Source organism: Typopeltis vanoorti, chromosome 7 (assembly GCF_054136105.1).
Source record: "Typopeltis vanoorti isolate ZY-2024b chromosome 7, IOZ_Tvanoo_1.0, whole genome shotgun sequence".
NCBI lineage: Eukaryota > Metazoa > Arthropoda > Arachnida > Uropygi > Thelyphonidae > Typopeltis > Typopeltis vanoorti.
In genome coordinates, this window is record NC_143555.1 from 62,771,459 (window position 1) to 62,788,907 (window position 17,449).

General features: G+C 36.6%; 1 protein-coding gene across 2 annotated transcripts in view; it reads right to left on the minus strand.

Annotated features, from left to right (window-relative positions):
* Positions 1-17,449, minus strand: part of LOC150104728 (lysosome membrane protein 2-like) — a 360,554-nt gene that overhangs the window by 23,038 nt on the left and 320,067 nt on the right. For both annotated transcript variants that reach the window (XM_090395908.1, XM_090395909.1), the window contains exons 9-10: positions 17,075-17,190; positions 2,704-2,777 (exon numbers count right to left, since the gene is read on the minus strand). In XM_090395908.1, coding sequence (XP_090252034.1) covers positions 2,704-2,777; positions 17,075-17,190 — 190 coding nt within the window. The remainder of the gene's footprint in view (positions 1-2,703; positions 2,778-17,074; positions 17,191-17,449) is intronic.

The window sequence follows — 17,449 nt, forward strand, 5'->3', positions numbered from 1 at the left end:
AGAATTCTTTGTGTTATCCTTACAATTTTGGCAATGTGTTCCCTAAATTTCAGATCTTTATCCACTATCACTCCAAGAGCTCTTATTTCCTCCACCTCCAATAATATATCCCCACCAAGCGTAAATTCTACATTCCACCTTTGTTTCCCAAATTTTAAAATCTTACATTTTGCAAATTGACCTCCTCATTCCATTCTACAGCTCCCAGCCATCTCCTGAGCTTCTCATATTCACCAGCCTTGTAGTTCCACATATACCCTTTTCTCACAGATGGCATCACACTGCTGGCAACCACCCAGGTAATCACTTCATAGTCACTCTCACCAACTGGAGGGTGATTTGATATCCCATTTATAATTACATCCTCTGATCAAATCCAAAACCCTCAAATCCTCGTGTGTCCTCTGATACATACTGTCTGAAGTAGTTGTCCCTCAAAAACTCAAGAAACTGATTTTCTTTACTTCCTAGTTGCTATCTCATCATCTCGGTCTATATTGCCATAATTAACATCGCTCATAATGATCACCCTTTTTTTTGATTATACATTTCGTAGTCACTACCGTCTACTTCTAGGTCTATAACAACATCCAACTAAGTATTTCATTCTATTCACTTTTATTTCATGCTATACTGCCTCAAAAGCACTGGCACTATTTCCCTCTTGCATCTCTACTTTGTAACCATGTAACATTAAAAGAAAAGGAGGACAAAATGGATGAATGTAGAGATTAAGCATGCAATACAGAGGAAGGCATTATGGAGACAACATAATGCAAAGTCATATTCAACATTAGATGATTGGTAATAATCACCTCCTTGCCTGTTCTCTGTACTCTTCATGGAACTGATTATTACCATTCATCTTATGTTGAATGACTCAGTAAGGATAAAGAAAATGCAGTATGAGCAGTGGTTAGCTAACGAACCTGCAAAAAAATCCTGGGATTCTTTCATTATGTAGCAAGCTGAAAATAGAATGATTATGGAAGGATGACCTGAGTCGAAGAAAATGGTAAAAGGATAACTGTTGGGGGTTAATAAAGGCATTTCATCTTTGTGAATGCAGCGTAGAGTTCTAGAGTACTTAATGTTAATAAGGTTGTGGGACTTGATATATCATCATGTATGTTGAAGGAATGTGACAGAGAGTTAACATCTGCCTTTACATACTAGTTTAATAAGAATCCATTCAGACAAGTTACAAAGGGATGAAAGGAAGGCAAGACTCTACACTGCTTCATAAGGAAGGTGACAGAACTCAAAACTTTGGTTACTATATCTATTATGTATGATAAGATGACAGGTGCAAGGAAGATGGAAACACAGCAGTATGCTTAGATTTCACAAAGGTTTTGGATAGATTGCCACATAATAAGTTGATAGTTAAACTAGAACAGGTATTAGATCTTAGATTACTGCAGTGGATTGGAGATTGGCTGTCTGATAGGTACTGGCAAGTTGTGTATGGAAGAACAATATATGAGGCAAGTCACTAGTGGTGTGGTTCAAAGGTCTGTTTTAGGGCCATTGCTATTTATTCTGTATGTTAATGATATCAGAGAAGGTTTGAATGGGGATATTTGCAGATGATGCAAAGTTGGTAAGAACGGAATTAGAGCAGAAGCTGTGGCTTTATTACAAACAATTAAATATCTTCTAAATTTAAATTATAATCTATGTCTGCCTCTATCAATATAGTTGCTAGACCAACCAATCTTTCTTGGGTCATTGCTGTTTGCAAATAATTTTTAATCAGTTTAAGCTTGGAAAAACTTCTTTCCACACTTGCTATGCTAACAGGAATTGTTAGCATAGCACCTACCACAATATGGCTGAATGAACGCCCTTATTAAGCCGCACTGTGAAGCAGGCTGCCTCTATGCTACACCCTGTCAACAGTACTGTGCGTGACTTGCTAAACTGGATTTAAAGGGTTCTTTAAGTGAAATGTATTCTTGATGTTCTTCAAGAATGAATTTGTGCAGAATGACCAGTCTATCCATAATAACATAAGCTGCTATAGCAGGGGATTCTGTAAACTCCAGGATAAGGAAGAGGAGAATATTCATCTTTAGGGGAGATAAGAAAGCTATTAAGTTAAAAACTGGATTGGATGATAAGAGACTTTTAAGTTAATCTGTTGACATGGTCTTGCTATTTTTCTGAAATTCCTTTAACATGTGAAATACAAATACTGGTAATTTCTTCTTGAGGCAGGTTAAGACAATGGCCATAATTATAAAAATTTTACAAATAAAGACATTTAAATTAGCACATGTGATTTTGTCATTAATATGTTATGACATATATACGAAGGAAAAAGAAAGAGAAGGAAGTCTAGAGTTTGTGGGAGAGGGTGGGAATTTCATAATGCAAAGTTCAGTTGTCATGCAATTTGTTAAATTCATTCAATATCAGGACATATTTACCTTTCCTTTACTTTTTATCTATCCATTCAACTAGCTCAATGAATTTAAGAAGTTGCATGCAGCTGAACTTCCCTTTATGACTTTACCCTCTTGTATATTGCAGTTGAATAACAATTACATTATCTGAAAATTTACATCTATATTGATTTCCACTACATTTCTCTATAGATATTTATGAATAACATAAACAAATTTTTTCCTCACTGTATGAATACATATAAAAAAAAATTCTGCATTGTACAATTAATGTACATAAGAAATGTTCACTTACGGGATATCTATATACTTTTTCAAACGTATATTTATTTGGAGCATACGAGCAGCTCTTAGTACAGTTCCAGTCATCTGAATAAAGAAAAAAAAAAGAATTAAAAATAATGGCAATTTGAAAATTATTTCTTTAAAAACATTTACAGCAGCAGCTAGCATTTTATTTTCAACTAATATAACTAATAAAATCATTATAATATTAAAATAAGTGATGATATTCCTGTTTAATCAAAAATATATTCATTAACATTTAAAATTTCATTTCCTGCACCAGCTTGGAATTTTATTAGTATGAAGCAAACAAAACGAGTACCCTAATCCCTCACAACCTGGTTGGCTGAGGAGATAGAGTACTTGCTATTCGGTCAAAAAGGCTGAACGATTCCAATCATTCGATAACTCATGAATCACTATATTGCAGTTTCTAATGACTAATAATTCAGTAATATTTAATAAATTTAGTTTAATCCTTTATCCAAGTGTGAGCAAACAAAGTTTGCGCCTGAAAGTATCTTCAGGACTGGTATAAAGGTAGTAACAACACCAGGCAACTCGTTGCAAAAGTTGGAGCAAGCTAACATCACTCCTATCTCAGTATCTCTCTGCAGATATGTATAATGTTATGCATTAAGGGAAGGGCCACTACCCAGACTAGTTTCGACCTTTACTGAGGTCTCTTCAGTGGGAGCCAGGCCCAAGTGGAATACCAGGCAGAAGCATTAGCAAGGTCATCTCTACCTATAGGAGTTGCCAAACGGTGTGCCACCTTTTTATTAAATTACTCTGGATTTAGAAAAAGATGTTGAAAGTTTATTTTTCACTTAGTTAGACTATAATAAATTTAGTTTAATCCTTTATCCAAGTGTGAACAAACAAAGTTTGCACCTGAAAGTATCTTCAGGACTGGGGTAAGGTAGTAACAACACCGGGCAACTCGTTGCAAAGGTGGAGCAAGCTAACATCACTCCTATCTCAGTATCTCCCATAATGCAAAACACATCTCATTGCGGATATGTATAATGTTATGCATTAAGGGAAGGGCCACTACCCAGACTAGTTTCGACCTTTATTGAGGTCTCTTCAGTGGGAGCCAGGCCCAAGTGGAGATACCAGGCAGAAGCATTAGCAAGGTCATCTCTACTTATAGGAGTTTTTCACTAACAAGTGAAAAATAAACTTTCAACATCTTTCTCTAAATCCAGAGTAATTTAATAAAAAGGTGGCACATCGTTTGGCAACTCCTATAGGTAGAGATGACCTTGCTAATGCTTCTGCCCGGTATCTCCACTTGGGCCTGGCTCCCACTGAAGAGACCTCAATAAAAGTCTAAACTAGTCTGGGTAGTGGCCCTTTCCTTAATGCATAACATTAAGGGAAGGGCCACTAATGTTATGCATTAAGATACTGAGATAGGAGTGATGTTAGCTTGCTCCACCTTTGCAACGAGTTGCCCGGTGTTGTACTACCTTACACCAGTCCTGAAGATACTTTCAGGCGCAAACTTTGTTTGCTCACACTTGGATAAAGGATTAAATAAATTTATTATAGTCTAACCAAGTGAAAAATAAACTTTCAGTAATATTTAATTCTAAAACACTAGTGAAAATACTATGTTGCATTCAAGCATACCTCATGCTTAAACTAGCAAGTTTTTTTCAGAACTCTTGAGATCTACTGTGAGATATATACACTACCTTGAACTATTTTCTCTATAGCCTTATAATCACTAATGATTTTACTGCTAAGAGCAAAGTTGTTTCTTTGAATCTATTAAACTATGATCCGTGTGTTAAGGCTTAATGGGTATGTGTTGGAGGTTTAATGGAATATTTACATCACTAGAAAAAGATTAAAACTAATTTTAATGCCTCCAATATTTCATCTCAGTCACTAAGACATCTTCAGGCATTAAAAATAAATTGTAACATCCTCTATAGCAGCGATTTTCAACCAGTGTACCACAAGAGGTCTTCAGGTGTGCCACGAGATTTGTGAAAACAAATTAATTGAAAGAAATAACGTTGTAATTTGCACATTTAGTTATTAGTGTCTGGTCTTCCATCCACACCTGAAGCTCCCTTATTTATATTTTACAAAACTTACAGTTGGCGAATTGGTTTAAAATTGTGTGTTAATTAGCTTTAATCTTTTGATAAGTGTGTTCACAAATAACTTCATTTAATTCTCTTATTTTTAAGGTAACTGGATAAGAGTTCTTTTTTTTTTTTTTTTTTTTTTTTTTTTATTCAATAGTATTCCTTTAACATGGATATTATAAATTCATTTGAAAAAAATCAATAAAAATTTTTAAAAATAATTTTGACTATTGATTTTCTTACTCAAAATGTCAAAAATATAGCTTAAATTTTTTTGGAGCAAAAATGATAAGTAATTAATATTATTAATATCTTGTGTGTGTAAATCAATCAAAATTATGCCTATTTTTTGTCAGAACTTCAAAAAAATTAAAAGAATATATTTTTAGTGTGCCACAGAATTTTAATAATTAGTCTAGGTGTGCCATATTATGAAAAATGTTGAAAATCACTGTCTGTGAGCATTTGTAGGTGGTCTAGGATGTAAAGTGTGATAATTAATGTTTCCCAAATTTTGGGAAGTTTTATTTATTTAAATTAATATTTAAATAAATTTATTTAAATTCCATTGATTTCTGAGTGCTGCCACAAATTCTAAAAACAATCTTTCTTTTGTGAATTTGCTATTGTAGAGCATGGTGGTTTTTTTTTTTTTTTTCCAGTCAACTCTGGTTATTTCTCTTGGAAGAACAAAATCTACAAACAGATAGAGGGAACTGCCATGGGTCACCCCCCCCTCTCACCCCCTCTTGCCAATTATTACATGGAAAATTTTGAAAAGCGAGCCATTAACTCTTCCCCTTTAAAACCTTTATCTGGCTAAGATATGTAGATGATGTGTTCTCTATTTGGCCTCATGGCCCAGGCACATTAGATTCCTTCCTCAGTCACCTCAATAGTCTGCATCCAAGAATCCAGTTTACGATTGAAAAGGAAAATAACAATAGTTTAACCTTCCTAGACACCTTAGTAACACGCCTTCCTAATGGTAACCTTTCTTTCTCTGTATATAGAAAACCTACTCATACAGGCAGATACAGTCACAAACTCTCCCACCACCACCCCTCCCAACAATATGGCATTATTAAAACTCTGACCATAGGTCCCACAATCTTTGTTCCAGTAAAACTGCCCTTTCAACTGAACTCAAACACATACACAACACCTTCCTTTCCAATGGCTATAATGACTATAAAATTAAAAAAATAATCAAGTCCTTCCCCATCCATCTCTTCTGAAGGACTTCAGAAATGCCATCACCATTCCTTACATCCGTGGTACTTCAGAAAAAATAGCCAGATCATTAAAAAAGTACAACCTCAATACAGCTTTTAAACCCCACTGTAAACTTGCTATCCTTATCCGCTCCACTAAAGACCAGCTCCCGCCTCTATCAGTTCTATCAGTTCCTGGTGTATATAGAGTACCTTGTTCCTGTAAACTTGCCTACTTTGGACAAACAGGCAGGTAAGCATCCATCCGGTTAGAAGAACACAGTTCTTACATCTGCAAACACAATTATGGTCAATCTAGCCTTGCAAGACCATGTTTTGGATACATCCCACAGGATCTCTTTGGAAAAAACTACCATGCTCCACCATAGTAAATTCAAAAAAGAAAGACTATTCTTTGAATCTGCATCTGCACTCAGGAATCAACCTAATTTAAACAAATATGGTTGCATTAAACTTCCCAAAATTTAGGAAACTTTAATTATCAGAGATCCCTCTTTACATCCCAGGCCACCTGCAAATGCCCATAGAGGGCACACCACCTAGATAGGACTTTAATTTCACTTTGTATGTGTTGTTACAAAAAGTTTTTGTAATCCCCGAAGATGTCTCTGTGATGGAGACGAAATATTAGAAGTATTAAAATTAGTTTTAATCCTTTCTCAGTGCTGTTAATATTCCATTAAACCTCTAACATGAATTCTTCACAGCACTTAAGCCTCAACACACGTAATTTACATTAATCAAAGAAGAACTAAATATACTTGAAATGATCATGAAATAAAGAAGTTCTTATTAAGACAATAGTAACTTCACAGTAGAGTATACGCAGTCCGGCTAAATTCTTAACATATAGATTTCTACCCTTCTTAGAGTTATAAGCTTCTAAGCACAACTTTTAGACAAAGGTTATCTATTCAATATTATTATTATTGTTATTATTTGACACTTTCAGGGAGTCGAAGGACTCATCGAGGGACTCATCACCTACACCACAATTTCATCTCCACAATTCAATCACCAACTGACTACAAGTACACCAATGCCATCTACCGCCAACCACCACTGGTATTTCCACAAACAATCACAAACATCTATGCCTGCGGCAGGATTCGAACCAGCAGCCTTTGGGCTGGAGAGCGGATACGCTACCCACTCGGCCAACCAGGCCAGCTATACTTCAACCGTCAACTCTGCTTAGCCACTCAGGATATACAAAGCACATATCGCTAAATATACACCAAGGAATTCTAAAGTCCTGTCAATCTATCACAGTAAATCTTAGTAGTCAGTTTCTAACATATCGTGTTCTCTTGGAACAAGCTTCAAGATATCACACATTCAAACTTGAACTGTCATTAAGGCAATACACTTTTCCTTTATTGTAATTACATTCACAAAAGGCAGAAAGGATTTCCTTCCCAGGCTGGTTGATATACTTTGCCTATTATCACGTGTTCTGGAAAACACTTACTTGATTCTCAATTGCTTTCTCTCTTAGGTCACTTTAGTTCGATAGGATCCAGATTCACCCTAACGCTTTTGTTGGCTGAGGAATTCATGCTTGCTTCGCTCTAAAATTGTCTATCCTTCAGGTTTCCTCGGCAATCTCTGTCGTGCCTCTCGTCTTTCACAATTACAAGATGAGGGAATTAGAATCAGGATACGCACAAGAGCCTGCGAAAGAGTAAGAGAAAAAACATAGAGCTCCCTTGTCTTTTCAACCCCGGTTATCTCCTTTGTGCCTCATTTCTTCACTTCTTCCACAGCCCATCTCTCCTCCCTTTTTTCGTGCCAAAATCCGCTTCATGGATCTTCATTAGCTCGGCATAGTAACTAGTGCCAAAATGTGCACTGGTGGATAACTTTGTAATTTCATACCACACTTAATTTCTGTTATACTGGCTATGTCCTTGGCAATGGTTTACATAAACGGACTAAGTTCCAAGTTTCCGTGCACAGTTCACATAGGATATACACACACACACACAAACATACTCTACAAAGAATTAGTACAGGATAAATAACTAACAACTATTAGAACATACAATTATTTTATAATTATAGAATATACATCAGTAAGTGTATATTCTATAAACAGCAAATTTGACTCAGGGAATGGCAGACTATGTTAAATCCCGAATGAAACACTATTATATTATAATTCCCTTCATTCATCATTTAACACTATGAAGAAACACCACAGGAAATTATATTTAAATGTTGGAATTCTTTCCCAACTAATTATTGAAATGCAAGGCAACTTTTGGGGTTGTGACTCTTTTCGGTTCAACGTACAATTGCGAACAATTTTTCCCTTCAATGAATTACATTAAAAATAAGTATAGGAACAAATTGACTGATGAAAGTTTGAAAGCCGAGTTACTATTAAAGTGCACGACACACAATCCAGATTTAAGTAAATTGGCTGAGAATATGCAAAATCAAAAGTCTCATTAGCGAGTTTTAAATTAAAACAATCAAATATCTATTAAAATACGTAATATTGTATTTTTGTTCGGGCCAATTCTTTTTGCAATACAAATTCTGACTTTTTTGCAATATTATACTTACTTAAACATATTTTGTGATTAAAAACTTAATCAAACTTAATATTGTTTTTTTTCTTTTATTTTTATGTTGTTGTTTTTTTTCCACTTTTATGTTTGCATACAAAAAAATTTATATGCAAACATAAAAGTGGCATTTGATATCTGGAAGTACTGAATTAGAAACAAATTTACCTAAGTTTGAACTAACTGCAACTTTGAGTCACCAGGAAAAATCAAATTGAAGTTGTGGCTCCTAAAACTTAGTTTCAATTAATTTTTTTGGTGGGATGGCTCTTTGGTTCAACAAGGTTCTGGCCCCCTGATTTAGCACTTTCTTTTTATTGATACACAACAAAAATGTAAGGATAATAAGATGCACTATAAAACAAACACTTATATAAACAAAATATAATAATTATTATAATTAAGATCCGACCTCCATGGGGCAGAATCAGATAGTGTGTACCTCATCGTGGGAGGTACTCACTATTGCACACAATGCTCATTCAACCATGCTTTAAACTGATTTAATGTGTCTACATTCACAACACACCAAGGTAATGCATTCCACTCACTCTCCATGCAAAAGAACCTACTCCGCTGCTCATGCTCTCCTTATACAGTTTCCAGCTATGTCAACCGCTTTTGCTCGATGTCAACCTGATAACTCGACTAGCTTATATGTCTCAATCATACCCTCCTCCTCCTATTCACAAGACTTTGCACTTTACATTCTCTCAATCTGTCCTCGTACTCCACATTACAAAAACCACTAACCACCATTGTAAATCTTCTCTGGACCCTTTCTAACATATCGTTGTCACCATGAAAACCCAGCAACCAAAATCTGTGTACACTAATCCATATGCCATTATATGAGGCCCAATGAAGGCCTTATATAATGGCATTGTAACCTCTTTGTTTCTGTATGTGAGGGTCCTCCACATCATTGCCATTAAGCAATGTGACATCTTCACAACTTGTACAATGTCGATCCTGAATTTCAGGACCTTATCCACCACCACTTCCAGATCTCTAATCTCCTCTACCTAATTTTGAAGTTTCTCCATCAAGTGTATATTTTGTATCCTTATTGTTGCTTACCAGATTTCAAAACCTTACACTTTGCAGCATTGAAGTGAGTTCCTGTTACTTGCTCATTATTAAAATCTATTCAAGTCCTCCTGTATGTCCATAACACAACATCAGCTTGACTCTTCAACTTCTCTCCCCAGTTTTGCAACATTCGCAAACAGTTGCATACCAGTTAAACCCACACCAATATCATTAATATACAAAATGAACAACAATGGTCCCAATACAAACCCCTGCAGCACATCACTACTGTCTTTCCTCTTTTGGGTGCACCCTCATATACACCTTTATGATAGTTATCTGAGAGCCACTCATTAATCCAACTCAGAAGTCTGTTATCCAGTTCCATCCGTTTCAACTTATTTAACAGCTTGTTGTGTGACAGTCTAACAAAAGCTTTTACAAAATTCTAGTCCACCACAGTATATGCATCTCTGCTGTTTAAGGTATTTGTTACCTTGTTAATAGTAGATAAGTTAGTAAAAATATGATCTCCCTTTAACAAACCCACGCTGATAACCATGGAGAATACTGTTGTTATCAACCCCATTTCTGTATCCTATTTCTCACATCTCTAGCACCTTCACCACAACTCCAAATATACAGAATGGCCTATAATTTGTAGCCACAGTCTTATCACCACTTTTATGCAGTGGAACAATTTTACCTTCTTTTGAAGAAGGTAAAATTGTTTCTTATAACAGTACAGTTTCCACTCTTTGGAAACTGTACTGTTATAAGACTTATTAAACAAGCATGGCAATGCTACTGCCAATTCCCTGGAATATTCCCTTAAGATGCATGTTAATATGTCACCAAATCCTATTGCCTTATCAAGGCAATAGGATTTGGCAACAGGATTGATATCAAGGTTATTTATTTCCTCAAATACCTCCTCTTCGCTCACAATTAAGTCATCCTCTCCTATGTCATCTACACTTAAGTTCGTCATGATTCCATCCTGATGAGGATGAAACACCCTTATAAACTGATCACTGAATATGCAACAATGTCTTCTGAAGTAGTTACCATTCTACCATTTTCATCCATTATCTTACCATCATTCTTCCTTCTACCTGCCACATATCTAAGAAACTATCTAGGGTTTTGATTTAGCTGATTTGTCAATTTCTCTTCATACTGCACTTTTGTTGCAGTACGTGCAGAAATTGGCAAACTAACTTACTGAGTCATTCTCGTGGCTTGTTCTTTACACTCTTCATGTAACTGATTATTACCATTATTCATCTTATACTGCCTCCACAAAGTGCCTTCTTCCAGCGTTCATGCTTAAGCCCCTCATTCCTCCATTCATTTTACACCTACCTTATTCAGCCTTTTGACTTTTGAATACGTTCACACATCCATGCTGTTATGTATTTCTTTGTCATTTCCCAAGCAGTATTTATTTCCTTACCACTCAACTCCTCATCCATGCTATATCTCCAAGCTGTCTCCTAAGCTTGTCATAATCACCACCTTCTATGTCCACATATATTCTTTCCTCACAGAAGTCTGCGTATGGCTAACCACAGTCTACTTCCTTACCACTCAACTCCTCATCCATGCTATATCTCCAAGCTGTCTCCTAAGCTTGTCATAATCACCACCTTCATATGAAATTGATGACAGAAAGTGTTAGTAGCGAGAATGTCGTGAGGAAAATGAGTGCACGTTCGAAACAGAAGGATGGTGCGAAAGAGAGGCAAAAGAATGTTAAAAAATCATTAAAAAAGAAAGAGGGCGATTTAAAAACCGTAATGGATGTTAAAAATGACGAAAGTGAGGCGAGAGTGGCAGAAGGATACGGAATTGAGAAAACGAATGAAACTGGAAACACGTGATGGAGGAATTGAAAGTGGAAAAAATCGAAAGAATGAATGATAGCGAAAGTTGGATGCATGTTGGACTGAATGTATGGAAGCACAGAAGGATGAATGAGAGTGAAACTGAGAAGAGGGTCTCGAGAGTTAGAAAATTAGAAAGATTGAATGATGGAGAATACTTGCGAGATTTGGAAGTTGAATTAGATTAGATGAGGAAAGAGATGAAATGGATGCGGAAGGAAATTAAGAAATATTTGGGTAAAAACTATTAAAACTAATCATGATGGCACGAAAGAGTTAACGAAAGATGAGCAAGTGGCATTATATGGCAACTCCATTATTAAAAGTGTGCTGGATGATAGGATGCACAAGGTATGTTTTCCAGATGGTAAAATCAGTAGAGTGATTGAGGCACTGGATATGAGGAGGGAGCAAACAAAGGAGTTCATGGTTTTAATCGGCACGAATGATTTGAGAGAGGACAAAGAGCAAGTCAGAATGGATATCAGGAGGCTGCTTAGAAGGATAAAAGAGAATAGTGTGACAGGAAGGGTAGTCAACATGTTGCCTAGGTATGACTGTGGTGAGATGAGGCAGAGAGCAAGGATTATTATTATTCAGGCCTCCATGGAGTCAAAAGACTCATCGTGGGACGGCCTTCCTAAGAACATAAAGTCTGTCAAGACTCATCGAGCAGAGGTCCCCCCCCCCCCCCCCCCCAAGAAATACAAAGTCTATCGTACCACTCCTTAAAGTCATTGACTGTTCTCGCTCTCACCACTCCATCAGGCAATGCTTTGATCTTTGTCATCTGTCTCTGTACCCTTTCCACAGTTAATTTATCCCCTTCAAATCCCAGGGACCAAATCTGAGAACAAAAGTCTAAGTGTGGTCTGATCAGAGACTTATACAATGGAATGATAACCCTTTTATCTCTGCATGGTCAGTGTCCTTCTCATAATTGCAGCAATCCTCTGTGTTACCTTAACCACCTTTGCAATATGTCCCCTAAATTTCAGGTTTCTATCAATCATCAACCCCAGATCTCTTGTCTCCCCTACTTCCTCCAGTTATATGCTGGATGAAATGTGTGAGGAGACAGGAGTACAGTTTGTTAATGTGTAGAATGAGTTTGAAGGAAGAAGTGAATTGTATGAGAGCGATGGACTGCATTTGAGTGGTTATAGCATGAGTCACTTGGAGAGACTGCTGCTGGAAGGGAGAGAAGTGAGTAGAGTGAGAGAGAATGAATCAGATCAAGTGGGACGTGATGTGGAAGAGCAGGAGAGTAAGACAAGAGAGATTGAAGAGGTGGTTATGAATGAGGAAGTGAGTGGTATGAGTATAGAAAATGAGAATAATTGGTGTGCAAGAGGAGCAGGGAAACGGGGAGGCTCAGGATGGATAGGGGTACACAGCGTGAGAAAGGTGGATGCTCCGAGAGGAGGTGAGAGCACGTGTAGACAGGAAAGAAATGGGATGACCTGGGATCAAGAGAAAATAGTTAGAATTGAAAAGGGTTTTAAAATGAATAAGCAGAAAGGGAAATGGCCCCAGTCGAGCATGGAGAGATCACATTGAGTGAGTGGTATCAGTGGAACTAGCTGTAGATCCAGAAATGAGCTGTTGTGTTTATATACAAATGCTAGAAGTATAAGAAACAAGGCAGATGAAATGGTTGCATTAATTGCGTCTGTTCATCCAAAGATTGTTGGAATAAGTGAGACATGGTTGGAAGAGGACGACATACTCACAGAATAGAGATGGAAGGGTATGATGTGTTTCGTGAAGATAGGAGTAAAAAGGGAGAGGGAGTGCTACTGATGATAGAGAAAGAGTTATTTTCATATAAAGTAAAGATATAAGAGGGAAATAGTGCCAGTGGTTTTGAGGCAGTATAGGGTGAGATAGACATGAATGGAATCAAATACTTGGTTGGATGTATTCCAAGGGTGAGAAGGTTAAATAAGGTAGGTGTGAGATGGATGAATAAAGAGATTAAGTATGTGATACAGAGAAAGAGGGCATTATGGAGGCAGCATAAGAGAAGAGGAAATAACCAATTCCATGAGGTCTACATGGAATAAAGACCAGGCAAGGAGGGTGATTTGGTTGGTGAGGGTAGCTAAAGAGAGGTATGAATAGCAGTTAGCTAATGAAGCCAAAAAGAACCCTAAGGAGTTCTTTTGATATGTAGCCAACAAAAGAGAGAGAATGATTATGGAAGGATGACATTGACATTGGAGAAAATGGTATAAAGACAGCTGTTGCAGAATGTGTGAAGGAGATACTAAATGAGCAATTCATAAAGGTCTTTCAATCTTGTTGAAATGTGACTTCATGGAGAGATTGAGAGCAGTAGCTGATGGGGAGGAGAGACTGACTGTGAGCAAGAGGTGTATGAGGAGTTGAGTAAACTAGATGTTAATAAGGCTGTGGGACTTAATAACATATCACCACATATTCTGAAGGAATGTGCCAGGGAGTTGACACCTGTCTTGACATATTTTTTAATACAAGTCTTGCACTCGGTCAAGTCTCTAAGGAGGGCAAGATTGTGCCACTTCATAAAGGAGGTGAGCGAACTCAAGCATCAAACTATAGGCCTATCTATATATCAGGTGTTGTGGTCAAGTTGTTGGAGAAGCTTGTGAGAACTAGGATCCAGAATTGGGTTGACAACAATGGTATTATCTTTGATGGACAGCATGTATTTGCTAAAGGGAGGTCATGTTTTAGTAATCTACTTATTACAATAAAGTGACTGCTTCCTTGGACAGAGGAGAAGGATACACAGTAATATACTTGGATTTCGCAAAGGCTTTAGATAGAGTACCTCATGATAAATTGATAGTCAAACTAGAGCAGATGGGGTTGGGTATTAGATTAGTACATTGGATTGGAGACTGGCTATCTGATAGGTATCAACAAGTTGTGTATGGGGGGAGCGATATCCAGGAAAAGGAAAGTCACTAGTGGAGTGCCTCAGGGGATCTGGTTTTGGGGCCATTACTGTTTAACTTGTATATTAACGATATAGGTGAAGATTTGGATGGAGATATTCAGTTGTTTGCAGATTGATGCAAAGTTGGCATGAACTATGAAGAGTAGTGAAGATGTTGTGGCCTTACAAGAAGACTTGAATAAATTGAGTGATTGGGCATGGAAATGGAGATGTGAGTTCAATGTTGCAAAATGTAAGGTTATAAAATTTCGAAAACAAAGATGGGATGCAGAATTCATGCTTGGTGAGGATATATTGTTGGAGGTGGAAGAAATAAGAGATATAGGGGTGATAAGGATCTGAAATTTAGGGAACACATAGCCAAAATTGTGAAGACAACACAAAGGCTTCTGGGAATGATGCGGAGGAAATTGACATGTAGAAGTAAGGAGATTCTTGTTCTGTTGTATAAGGCTTTGATTAGGCCACACATGGACTATTGTGCCCAGATTTGGTTACCTGGTTTTCAGAAGGATGTTGGAAAGGGTCCAAAGGCGACTGACGAGGTAGTTTCTGACCTCTGGAATGTCGAGTATGAGGAAAGATTGAGAAGGTGTAATTTGCAGAGTCTGGTGGTATGATAGTTGGTAAGAGGTTTTATAAGATCAATGCTGGAGAAGTTCTACAGAAAATAGTGGGTGTGAGTAGGCGAGTAAGAGGCAGGTTTTTTCATGCAGAGTTGTAAATGATCGGAATGCCTTACCTGCGAGTGTGGTGTCTACAAGGAGTTTGAATGTGTACAAGGCATGGTATGATGAGCTGTGTGTGTGAGATAAAAGGACCTCCCAGATGAGTCTTTGACTCCATAAGGTCTTGTGGTGGTAATAATAATATATCCTTTCCTCACAGAAGTCTGCACATGGCAAACCACAGCCCAGGTGGTCACTCACAATTATATCCTCTGATGAAATGATCAGATCTAAAACTCTCAATCCTCACATTGCCTCTTTTATCTACCGCCTCAGATAGTTATCTCAAGAATTGGAGAGATTTATTTTCCTTTTTCCTGAATGCTATCTCTTCATTCCGATCTATGCCATTATAATTAAGATCACCCATAATAATTACCCTTCCTTTGTTCCCCTGATCCAAGTTGTCTATACATTTTTTTTTTTTTTTTTTTTTATCACCACCCTCCACCTTCTCTGAATCATATATTATTATAATTAGAAGTATAATTAAAAAGTACACAAAGATAGAGTACAATATATACGCAGTGGCGTAGCTAGAGGGGGGGGGGCTGTCCGCCCCGGACAGCACTTTGAACCTTTTTGAACTTTTACAGTTAATTCTAAAATACAGTCTCGAGAACTCAGTTCGAAATATTGTAATATTGCTGAGAATTTTCCTCACAATTGCTGTAAGTGTTGCTAGTTGTGAGAGGAGTTTGTCTAAATAAAATTGATTAAGAATTACCTACATTACTATGAAATAGACTTCACCAATGTCATTGATGATTTTGCTAACAGAAAATCAAAAAAATCTAACATTTTAGAATGTTGAAATTAAAGTTTTACTTCAAAAATAAACATAGCATTTTAATTTATTTCCCTATATGTCATTTTGACTTTTTGTAGTATTTTTGGTGTGTATTGAGAGGGGCAGCAAAAGCTCTAGCTACACCACTGTATAGCGATGTTCAAACAAACATCACTATACAGTATACATTATTGTAACATTGTACCTTTATATAATTGTCAAACAATTTATGTTAATAAATAATACAGTAGTACTCACATTAGCTAGTGGACCAGTTATATGCTGTAATAGTTATAATAATATGTTATTTATTGCCAGCCTGGTTGGCAGAGTGGTAAGCATATCCACTCTCCAGCCAAAAGGCTGCAGGTCCGAATCCCGGTATGGATGTTTGTGATTGGGAAAATACTAGTGGTCGTTGTGGTCAGTAGATGGCACTGGTGTAGATAATGAGGTACACTGTAGTTAGCGGATTGAGTGGTGGAGGCAGAGAGGTGTGGAGTGGGTGCCCTCCCTTGATGAGTCTTTGGACTCCTTGGAGGTGTCATGTAATAATAATAATTATTATTTAACTTCACAATGAATTGAAACAGCTTAATTATTGCATCATAAAATTTCACATATATATCTGACAAACGTACCACAGTGTACAGTAACAGATGAATGATACTGGAGTGACATACCTAATAGCTGTATGCTAATAATGGGTACAGGGAACCTGCATGGCTTTTTAATACAATACACTTTTTTTGTTATTGTGAAACTGTGCAAAAATTTTGTAGCACTTTTTCGACCATGCAAAGCTGAAACTGTACAATTATAATACTGTGTAAATAAAGGGTTTGCTATATGGCATTATAATCTATTTTGTTAGTTTCTATTAGATAAAGAGAAATACTATCCTAGTTGTAGTCTGCAGGCAGTTGTCATCTTTACAATTAAAAGCTAAGTGAAGTAGTAACATGACATATCCATGTTACTACTTTCACTTACTGCATTAATACCTAATAGAGATTAACTTAAACTGAAAAAAAAATTAATAATTTTAAATAAAATGATTTATGCATTGAAAAGAAATATGATCTTACTGGCTCAATATCAGCAAATGACTTGTGAAGATTTTCATCTGCAGTGAGGCCAACTGCATCACGCAGGGATGGATTCCCTTGATAAAAATGAGGTAGTGACACTATAATAGGTGATCCTAAAATAAAATTATTTGTGTTAATATATGAAACAAGCTTAACAAAAGGTGAAAAAACTTGAGTAATACTGATAATAGATAATACAAGTTACTTTCAAATTAATTTTTATACTATAACATTTAAATATAAAGAGCCAATAGGCTTCATTTCGGCGATATAAACATTATTTAAATTAAGAGGATATTAAATCCCACATTGTTTTAAAACCAAATAAGAAACTCAAAGATTGGAATCAGAGAGTTTCATTGCCATCTATAG